Source organism: Hyperoodon ampullatus (genome assembly GCF_949752795.1).
Source record: "Hyperoodon ampullatus genome assembly, chromosome: 13".
In the NCBI taxonomy this organism is placed as follows: domain Eukaryota; kingdom Metazoa; phylum Chordata; class Mammalia; order Artiodactyla; family Ziphiidae; genus Hyperoodon; species Hyperoodon ampullatus.
This window is the reverse complement of record NC_136926.1, coordinates 38,192,905-38,204,053: the sequence shown is the minus strand read 5'-3', so window position 1 is coordinate 38,204,053 and position 11,149 is coordinate 38,192,905. Positions and strand designations below refer to the sequence as shown.

At 46.1% G+C, this 11,149-nt stretch overlaps 1 protein-coding gene across 1 annotated transcript; it reads right to left on the bottom strand.

Annotated features, from left to right (window-relative positions):
- Positions 1–212: 212 nt before the first annotated feature.
- Positions 213–8,931, bottom strand: LOC307062450 (endothelial differentiation-related factor 1-like; the record flags this gene model as incomplete). Its single annotated transcript, XM_079718166.1, has 2 exons — positions 213–817; positions 8,799–8,931. 2 exons carry the CDS (start codon positions 8,929–8,931, stop codon positions 213–215), a joined length of 738 nt encoding a protein of 245 aa, XP_079574292.1.
- Positions 8,932–11,149: the final 2,218 nt, after the last annotated feature.

Here is an 11,149-nt window from a genome sequence, read left to right as displayed (position 1 = left end):
CCCACGTGAGGGACAGGGACAGGGAGGAAAATAATCAGGAGAAGCAAACACTTTGCAAGGTTTTGTCTGTTAGTATGACAGCAGGTAGGGGTAGAGAGGGCTCCCGGGCAGGGCTACCGTGGCCGCGTGAAGAGACCCACGCTGGCGCCGGTGGTCACACGGAACAAGCCAGACAAGATCAGCCGGAACGCGCTGATTTCGAAGCTTTGTGTTCATTTCGCCCTTGGCCCCTTCTCGATCGGCTTCCCAACGTCTTTCCCCCGGAGCTTAAGGCCGCTGGCTCTCTCGATTTGGCCCAGAACCTGGTTGTTAGAAATGGCCCGGCCCCTCTCACGGTCAGCGACGACCTGTGGCTTTTCGTTGATTTTCGTCGCCAGGTCCTTCTGCGTCAGCCCTTTGCTCTGCCGGCCCTGCGGGATCACCTTGCCCACCTCCAGGGTCACCCAGTCGTGGTGCAGCTCCTCAGTCCCCAGGTCCAGCTTGGCTGTGTTCTTGGTGATCCAATGCTGTTTGTTCTGGCCGGCAGCCCATTTCTTGGAAGCCTCCACATATTCTCCTCCTCTCTGAGCTGCTAGAGAGGAGGACTTGAACTTGGCCTGGGCGGCCATGGGGCCCTTTTTGGGCCAGTCACTCTCAGCCACGGTGGGGCAGGCGGGGCAGGTGGTCCATCCGGTGGCTCCGAGGCAGCTGCTCGAGGTCCGGCGACGCGATGTCCCCTTGTCGCTCAGCTGCTTCCAGCGCCCGCCGCGGCCCCGCCCCCTAAATCTATATTTTTTAATTAACCCTAATTGTAGGGTGACCAACTGTCCCAGCTGACCTGAGACAGAAGATTTCTCAGGCTGAAGGATTTCAGTGCTAAAACCAGGACAGTCCCAGGCAAACCAGGATGGTTGGTCACCCTACCCGATGGCTTGATGTATATCATTAGATAGAGTATCTGGATTCTTTCATGCCTCAAAAATCTACATGGCTTGCCTGACTCTGGACAGTCAGCAAGCTTTTATTCATTGCCTGCTGGGGGCCAGGATCTGGAGATGATGTTGTACAATTAGTAGACAAGCATCCCTAATTGAAATATTTTGTGTGTCTCACGCCCTGTGTCTTATGCTGATAGCCCCACATGGATACAACTATTTCCAGGTTCGTGTTGCTTTTGGAGCTATTAGACTGAACTCAGCAAAGCAAGATGACCAAAAGTAGCCTTTCCAGTAGATTCTGTCTTGGTTGTGCTATTGTCATCTAAGTTAGATATGACATCAAGAAACGTATAAAAACAGTTCCATGTGAAAGCAAATTAAAATGGGCCAAAGATAGATTGTAAACAGCTTGCCTGCCTTCCCGCCTACTTTCCTGTAAATATTAAGTTAAATATAGTATATGCCCTAACATTGTAATTCACTTCCACGAGGATTTATTGGATGATTATCCTGGGTCAAGCCCTGTGCTAGGTGCTGGGACTACAAGAACGAATGAGAAATGGTCCTGCCCTCAGGAACCTTCCATCTAATGGGGAGAGAAACATGTGTCACTTGGTCTCTATTTGCCACTGTCTCCCCCAGATCCATTCTCTTCCTCTCTCTGCCTTGCTCCACGCCTCAAGGATTGATCTCTATGAGCTGCATCTCTGGGGCTGTCTTGCTCTGTGGCTTCTGGTTGAGTTCAGCCAATGGGAGGCATTGTTTTGGCTTGAAGCTCTGGCCATTGCTCTGTGATTGTAATTCTCTCCTCCAAGCCTCCAGCATTTGCAGGGCTCCCTTAGCCAATAATCAATTTCCTTACCTCTGCCCGCTTCTGTGAATAGTCCCTTCATAAAGTTAGTTTCATGATTTCATCTGAGTGTGCCTTCTGTTTCCTGTACAAACCCTGACTGATTCAATAGGTAAATAAACTACTGAATTAAAGGAGGTAAGTGAAGTAATAGAGGTATATACACAAGTAGAATGGTGTGATACAGGAGGGCATGCTCAAGAATGTCCAGAGAATGGGAATGAGTAAGTGCTTCTTGATCTGAACACTGAAGGATAAATAATAAGTGGGAGAAAGACCTGGAAGGGGCAATGTCTAGCATGGAGAGAAAACTAACCAGGATGTATTCATGCAACTGTTAGCAGGTTAGGGCAGCTGGAGCACTAAGTATAGGGAAGGCAGCAGAGGGAGATACTGTGGAGAAATAGACTGGCTTCACGACATGTAAGGATGTTAAGCAATTCTGTTCATTGCACACGCACACTGCCTGCCTCTCTCTCTCTCTCTCTGCCAAACACTGTTCTAGGCACTGGAGATTCATTAGACCATAAAACAACAATCCCTGCTCTTAGGGGTTCTAAAACAGGGCAGCAGTAGAGATGAAAAGAGGGGACAAATATTGTAAAGTAAATCAAAAAGGAGGACAATGCCCAGGACAGTGCAGACAAATCTGAGATTTTTTTTTAATTTTTAATTTTGAAATAATTATAGATTCCCAGGAGGTTACAAGGAAATGTATAGAGAAACCCCATGTACACTTCACCCAGCCTCCTGCAATGTTCACATCTTATACAATTATAGTAAAATATCAAAACAAAGAAATTGTCATTAATATAATCACAGTGTTTTCAGATCTCATCAGTTATATACACACTCGTGTGTATGTGTAGTATCGCCACCATAATCAACATGCTCAAGCCATCATATTACCTCTTGATAGCCACATCTATCTGCCATCCCTAACCCCTGAAAACTACTAATCTGTTCTTCATCTCTATAATTATGGTATTCATGAATGTTACATAAATGGAATCAGGTATCATGGATCCTTTGGGGATTGGCTTTTTTCACTCAGCATAATTTGCTTGTGGCTCATCTAAGTTGTGTGTATAAATATTTCACTCCTTTTTTTTGCTGAGTAGTATTCCGATGTACCAGTGTTTGTTCAACCCACTGAACCCACCAAAGCACATGTGGGTAGTTTCCAGTGTGGGGTTATGATGAACAAAGCTGCTGTGAAGAATTGTATACAGCCTAGATACTTTTTGAGTGAATGAATGAGATAAAATGAATAGAATGCAGTGACCAGCTGTAGGGGATGAAGCCTGACATTGTTAGTAAAAAATGAGCCCCAAAGCACGTGCAGCCACCAAGTACTACAAAAAGGGTTTATTTTGTTTCATATATGTATGTGTCTTATACATATGTATACATATACTTTATTAATAATCGGATGGTATCTTTTAAAATAAAACAATTTAAGATAAGCAAACTGTGAATTTAAAACTCTAAAGTAAAACTTGGCAACATATTTATGTTGCCAAGAGACAACAGCTCTCAGTACAATCATTTTAAATATTTAACTAAATTTTGAATGATCTTTGTTGTGATCTGGCATTTTAAAAATTCTGATGTTTTACAAATTCTGTTTTGTTAGTTGCTTGAGCTCCTATTCTGCAATGTGCTATTATTATTATGCATGATTGTATCCGTGCTCCTGAAAGAGTTTTAAAATTAGTTCTAATTTGAAGAAAGAACATTCTACCCATAGAAAGTTCAAAAATAAAAATGCTGAAGGACCGATTTCAGGAAAACACACATGGTATTTTACGTCACCTACTTTAGAATAATTCCAGAATAGTTTCTTTTACTTTTGTTTTTTTTTATTCTACTTTTTAATGAATTTACACATAACCCAAAATGTTCCCTACTTTTTTTAACTTCCAGAATCACAATTTCCTTCAATACTCAAATAAGGATAATTCATCCTGGCAAGTCTGTTGCCTCCTTTTGGATAAAAATCTGGCAATAACCCAAAGAACATTTGTAAGGGCTCCTGATCTATCTACAAGATACGTGTATAATTTCTTTGCCCATTTTAATATTTTAGGTGTGTTGAATTCTTCTAAAAATTTGCAGTCAGTACCCAAGAAGAATTCTTTTTTTTCCATATAGAAAAGGTCCAGTTTGGACTTCCCTGGTGGCACAATGGTTAAGAATCCGCCTGCCAATGCAGGGGACATGGGTTTGGTCCCTGATCCGGGAAGATCCCACATGCCATGGAGCAACTAAGCCCGTGAGCCACAACTACTGAGCCTGCCCTGTAGAGCCCATGAGCCACAGCTACTGAGCTCATGCACCACAACTACTGAAGCCCACTCGCCCTAGAGCCCCTGCTCCACAACAAAGAGTAGCCCCTGCTCGCCGCAACTAGAGAAAGCCCACGCACAGCAACGAAGACCAAACGCAGCCACAAAAAAAAAAAGTAAATGACCTTAAACAAAAAAGTCCAGTTTGCTCAGATAAACTCAGCAAGCCAGGTGATATATTCTATTATTTATATGCTCCTGTTCGTATTTTATTATTTAATTTGGACTTGCAACTACTTAGGCAGTTATGTATCAGAAGGTGAGGCTGAAATGTACTATCCAACTGATAGAATGATTTATTCCTCCACAGGTCATTGGTATAGGCTACAGTTGTTATCAAATACATATGGTATTTTACCTATCTTGTTGCCATGGAGATCAAGAACCAAATTAAAACACGTTTGCCAGGGTCATAATAATGTAACCAGAATTTAAAGAAAAACTTGATTTGCAGTTATATGTAATTTTGCTTGTTTGCTCTGACTGTCTGTTGACTTCTACGTGCTTTAGCTTATCAATAATAATAAAGCTTCTTGAGCCATTAACTCACATGGGTCTTGACATTCCATGAGCCCAGATACAACACATCATCTGGCAGTCTGCTTGGGCTGGCCGCTGGATTGAAGAAGAGAGAGAAGTCTGGGATAATTCCCAAATGTCTGGATCTGGTGACAGGGATCCCATGGTAAGGCAAGCTTGAGGAGAAAAAGCTGGGTTAGGAACTGTTGAGTCTGAAATCCCTGTGGGCCATGCAGTCCGAGAGGCAGCCAGTAAAAGGCTGGCTATGAGTGTCTGAGGTTCCAGGTCACATCAGCCAAAGAGGGTGGCTTGGCACTTTCCCCAAGAAGAGAATCCTGGGGAATATAAACATCTAAGGCTGAGACAGAGGAAGAGGGTCAGGAAAAAGACAGAGCAGGTGTCTAACATCTGATAAAGTGCCTGGCACACAGCCGGCAATCTGCAAATACTGTGAAAGAATACAGAACGCAGCCATGGGGATCTATAGCAGGATGGATGGGCAAACAGCCTCAGCTCACTCTTACCTGCAACTAGTCGGAAATGTGCCTGGGGCTCCCCTGGTGGCGCAGTGGTTGAGAGTCTGCCTGCCGGTGCAGGGGACACAGGTTCAAGCCCTGGTCTGGGAAGATCCCACATGCCACGGAGCAACTGGGCCCATGAGCCACAACTACTGAGCCTGCGCGTCTGGAGCCTGTGCTCCGCAAAAAGAGAGGCCGCAACAGTGAGAGGTCCGCGCGCCGCGATGAAGAGTGGCACCCGCTTGCCGCAACTAGAGAAAGCCCTCGCATAGAAATGAAGACCCAACACAGCAAATCAGTCAATCAATCAATCAATAGAAATGCTGTAGAATTATTTAAAAAAAAAAAAAAAGGAAAGAAATGTGCCTGGACCCAGAGGTTCATGTAACCTGTCGACCACGCTTCTCAGATCATTTCTGGTCAGTGCTGCGTCCACGTCACGTGCCCTTGGTCTCCCTTACATGTGCCTCTTCTCCATTTCTCTGGGGTCCTGGCTTGGTTCACCCCAGGGATCTCTTCCCGCCTGCCTGTGTCATCACACCCTTGCAGGGGGAGCAGTATACATTGCCTCTCACAGCATAATTGCGGTTTGTTATTATCCTAAGAGACCCTCTTCCTGTGGAGGGATTGGGATGGATGAGATAAAGGAGATTTAGAAGATGGAGAACCCAGTGAGACTAGGTGGAATTAAAAGAATGAAGGGGAAGGTGAACCCCATCCTGCTACAAATAAAAGGAACAGTCTGAGAAGTAAGAGGAGAACCCAGAGAGAATGGTTCAGTAATACGAAAGACCAGCTGCTTTAAAAAATAGTTGTGGGGGCTTCCCTGGTGGCGCAGTGGTTGAGAGTCCGCCTGCCAATTCAGGGGACACGGGTTCGTGCCCCGGTCCTCGAAGATCCCACATGCCACGGAGCGGCTGGGCCCGTGAGCCATGACCGCTGAGCCAGCACATCCGGAGCCTATGCTCCACAGTGGGAGAGGCCACAACAGTGAGAGGCCCACGTACCGCAAGGGAAGAGAAAAAAAAATAGTTGCGGGACTTCCCTGGTGGTGCAGTGGTTAAGAATCCGCCTGCCAATGCAGGGGACATGGGTTTGAGCCCTGGTCTGGGAGGATCCCACATGCCACGGAGCAACTAGGCCCGTGCGCCACAACTACTGAGCCTGCGCTCTGGAGCCCGTGAGCCACCACTATTGAAGCCCGTGCACCTAGAGCCCATGCTCTGCAACAAGAGAAGCCACCACAATGAGAAGCCCGCACACAGCAACGAAGATCCAATGTAGCCAAAAATAAATAAATAAATTTATATTAAAAAAAAAAAAAGTAGGGCCTCCCTGGTGGCGCAGTGGTTGAGAGTCCGCCTGCCGATGCAGGGGATACGGGTTCGTGCCCCGGTCCGGGAGGATCCCATATGCCGCGGAGCGGCTGGGCCCGTGAGCCATGGCCGCTGGGCCTGCGCATCCGGAGCCTGTGCTCCGCAGCGGGAGAGGCCACAGCAGTGAGAGGCCCGCGTACCGCAAAAAAAAAAAAAAAAAAAAAAAAAAAAAAAAAAGTAGTTGCTAGTCAACTGTGCTAAATGCCACGTGGAGGACAAGAAAGAGGACAAAAAGTAAGCCGTGGATTTGGTGATCAGTAGCTCCGTGATGCGGTTAACAACAAAACTTCCCACTGGCAGAGAGAGTGAAATCCAGGCTGCAAGTCAGGAGTTGTGGGAAGTGAGGGAGGGCTACACGCCCCAGGCTTTCTCATCCGGGGCAGGGCATCGCTGGACACCCTTAGCGCATCACAACCCCAGCATCCCCCATGGTCCTTCCCTCAGCTCACAATCCAGTCCTGCCTCCAAAATATGTCCCAAGTCTGAACACTTCTCACTCCGCCCAAGGAGCCACCCTTGTGTGGCCATCTGTCGGGGTGATGGAAACTGCCTCCCCCCTGGTTCCCCTCCCACCTCACTGTCCCATAATCGGTCCTTCACAGCGGCCACAGTGGTTTGTTAAAACCAGTCAGTCAGACTATATCATTGCCCTTTGTAAATCCTCCACAGCGATCCCGTTATTAAAAATAATTGTTCATGTCTGACCCTGCCACACTACATGATCCGCACTTTCTGCCTCTTAGCATCCTACTTCCCCTTCCTCTCACTGCCCTCTGCCACGTGCGCCTATTTTCAGTTCCTCAAACGTTCAGGGTTTGTTCCTGCCCTTGCACTTGCTATTCCATCTTTCAGGCAGGGCTTGCTTCTTGCGCATGGGTCCTGCACCCCCTGATCCCTACGGCCCCGTATTGGTTTAATGCTCTGCTGTTAGCATCTTGAAATTCTTCATTTTTGAACTGAGGGGCCTCACCTTTCCATTTTGCACTGGGCCCTGCTCTCAGGGATAGTGTTAGATAGACGTCCCCTCCTCAGAGAGGCCTCCCCTGGCCACCCAGCCTAAAGCTGCCCCCACTTTCCAAAACACAGGCAATCCCCTTATCCCATTTTATTTTCTTTGTAACAGCTTTCACGCTCTGACACATTCTTGCTTAGGTACTTATTTGCATGGTGTCCACTTCCCTCCCCTTGGAATGTAACAGGAGCTCCTACAGGGCAGGGACCATCTATTCTGTCTCGCCCCAGCGTCCGTAGAACCTCAGTGTGTGGAACACAAGGCTGCCCAACATACATTTGCTGATAAATGAGCTGTTCCAAGACTGAACTCCCTGGACGCAAGAGAAGAACCATGCTAGGTGTCATGGAAATTCTAGAATGCATTTGGTATTTATATACATCCTGATCAATAATTAAATTTTTGTGGTGCTGGTCTGTTCTGATAAATTCTGATTTCATGATGAGGTTAAATGGGATATAAATTCTTCATATTATATTCAAGGTTGATCTTTTTCATGAAAGATTTTGAAGTCTGGATTCAATGCCTACTTTTGCTGCCTATGTTATATGAGCCTAAAACAATCATTTTAGTTTAGTCTGAATTTTTTAAAAGTGGTTGTTGGTCTGCCTTCCAATTACATTGTGCTCTGTGGCTCAATAAATCATTTTCGTTTGTATTAACTAATTTGACCTGTTCAGTAACTCTATACAAGAGATAAGGTGGCTGTGTTATTTTACAGATTGACTCAAACTATGTTGAAGCTTGATGAGAATACATGAATAATAATCACAGATATTTAGAGCTGGGAGTAAGAGTTGAGATTATTTCTTCCAATAATTTCTCATTTTTAGCTGAGGACACAGAGAAATCCAGAGCCCACCACGAGGCAAGGATTTTGACAGAACCTGATTCTTAAATCAGTGAACTTTATACTTCACCATTGGTCCTCTCTTTTAGAGGTGGCCAACATTTGCCCAAAAAGAGTATTCACAGACTACTTCAAAATTTTGCTTTTTGATGTGAATTATATCTTTAATTTTATTAAATGAATGGCTGAATACATGAAGATAAAGAAAGAAAGAAGAAGGGAAGAAAAGGAGGGGGGGGGGAGGATGGAAGGAAACAGAGCTAGGGAAATTATTACTATTGTTACTGAACCAGGTTCATTTTGCCTGACACTCAGCAAGCCAAAACACTGAGTTGCCAAGTTTTGCAGCAAAGAGAAGGTTTATTCACAAGGCAGTCAAGTGAGGAGATAGGAGAACAAGTCTCATACCATCCTCCCCCTTTGGGGTGCAAAGGCCTTGGGGTATTTGGGAGATAAAGAATAAAGAAGCAGGATGGTCTGAGGGGTAAGGAACGTGGGGAGCATGAGGAAAGTGCTTGGGCAAAGGTGTGGTAATCGTCATCGTTCTATGAAGGCCTCTGCACATTCAAAGCTGGAGGTGCGGGGCTTCCCTGGTGGCGCAGTGGTTGGGAGTCCACCTGCCGATGCAGGGGACACAGGTTCGTGCCCCGGTCCGGGAAGATCCCACATGCCGCGGAGCGGCTGGGCCCGTGAGCCATGGCCGCTGAGCCTGCGTGTCCGGAGCCTGTGCTCCGCAACGGGAGAGGCCACAACAGTGAGAAGCCCGTGTACCGCAAAAAAAAAAAAAAAAAAAACTGGAGGTAATTAACATGGTCTGAGGGTGGAGTTTTTGGCCCTCTGGCATCAAAACGTCACTGACTGGACACTCACGCATGCCCAGTTGCAGGGTTGGTGGTCCTAACCAGTGTTAACCACTTCAGCTTGGTCCTATCCATCTCATCTCCAACTAGACACAGCTGACTCCAAGTCCCTGGAAAATAACTTGGACAAACATCTTATTGCTTCGGCTGCCTGCTGCTTGGAGGATGTGCAAGTCTTAAAATGACCTTGATTAGCGAAGGCAGGTAAAATGGATTTGACTAATAATTACCCTCTGTTTAATTATAATCTACATAAGTCATTTATTTGGATCTTTATGCTCTTTTCTTTTACTTACTTCTCTTATGCATTCCCTCCTTGATTTTTTTTTTTTTTTTTGGTGGGAAGGGGAGGGACTTCTGCTGGAGTAACACTCCCTCCCAAGTGGGAGTGGGTTATCTGACACACGGGAGAATCCAAGTTGTGGCGAGAGCATTAAGGCTTCGCTCTCTTTCCTCCCCTTTCCGACCTCACTGGTGCAAGACAGCAAATCCCAGCTTATCCACAGGACACATGCAGGGCTGCCGGGTTAGACAGCTCCAGGGACCACGGACATTGTATCCTGGAGTTGGGCTCCACAGAGGAAACAGCACAAGTGGCACAGGCTTTCTGGACTGCTCTGTGCCAAGTAGTTACCCGAAGGGAAGCCCAGAGGTTGTCTGGCTATGTCAGTGGCAGGGTGGGCCGATCTGATCAGGGGTGACATAGTAGCAAGTCCATTATGGGCACACATCTAAGATGCTCTGTCCAAGCCTGAACTTACCAACAATAAACCTGACATTTTGAAGTCCATCTGTCTGACTTCTCTATTTCTCAGTTAATACCCTGTGCCTCTTTTTGTTGTCCTTCTTAATTAAGATGACCTTGCTTCTAGCTGTCCTTAGTTACTGACTAGCTATAATATTTTACAACCCACTTAAATCTTGAACGTAATGATGTCATAATTATGAAAGTAACCAGATTCACATGAAGTGTTGCCTAATCTTAAGAACAAAATGGCATCTGTGAAAACAGCTGAAACAATTAGAGGAAGAAAGTTTTTGAAAGCTTCAGGACTTTTTTTTTTTTTTTTTTTTTTGTGGTACGCTGGCCTCTCACTGTTGTGGCCTCTCCCGTTGCGGAGCACAGGCTCCAGACACGCAGTCTCAGCGGCCATGGCTCACTGGCCCAGTCACTCCGTGGCATGTGGGATCTTCCCGGACCGGGGCACGAACCCGTGTCCCCTGCGTCGGCAGGCGGACTCTCAACCACTGTGCCACCAGGGAAGCCCTGCTTCAGGATATTTTAAAAGTAATTAGTACTAGTTAGCAATAAAGTTGTCTTCTCAGAAATTACACTTCAAGGGGGAACATGGAATACAGAAAAAATCTACCACTAGAGAATGAACCACCAGTCTCTCCTAAACATTGGTTCCACTTTCAACAAATGTGGGTTGTTGAAAAAGCGCATGTAGATGCCAGCCAGGACTTCAAATGGGTCCAAACTTGGACAACAGCAAACTAACAAGAAAGGTTCTCAGGGTCAGAGTTTGAACTGATGCTGCACAATTTCCTATGACTGACTTTCCCAGAACTGTGCTCTCCTCTTCCTGAAAAAAATACCCAAAGTACTGCTTCTTCCTTTGACCAACCAATCACCTCTCAGGATAGGACACATCTGTTTGTAGGTGTGGATTGTAGTTGCTCAAAAATGATGTGAGGCTTCTTAAAATAATAATAGGTCATTTTGCTTTGAGCTGATCTGTTTTCCAACAGAGCTAAGAGGTTTTCCACTAAAACAGAGAATCAGGGCTTCCCTGGTGGCGCAGTCGTTGAGAGTCTGCCTGCCGATGCAGGGGACACGGGTTTGTGCCCTGGTCCGGGAAGATCCCACATGCCGCAGAGCAGCTGGGCCCGTGAGCC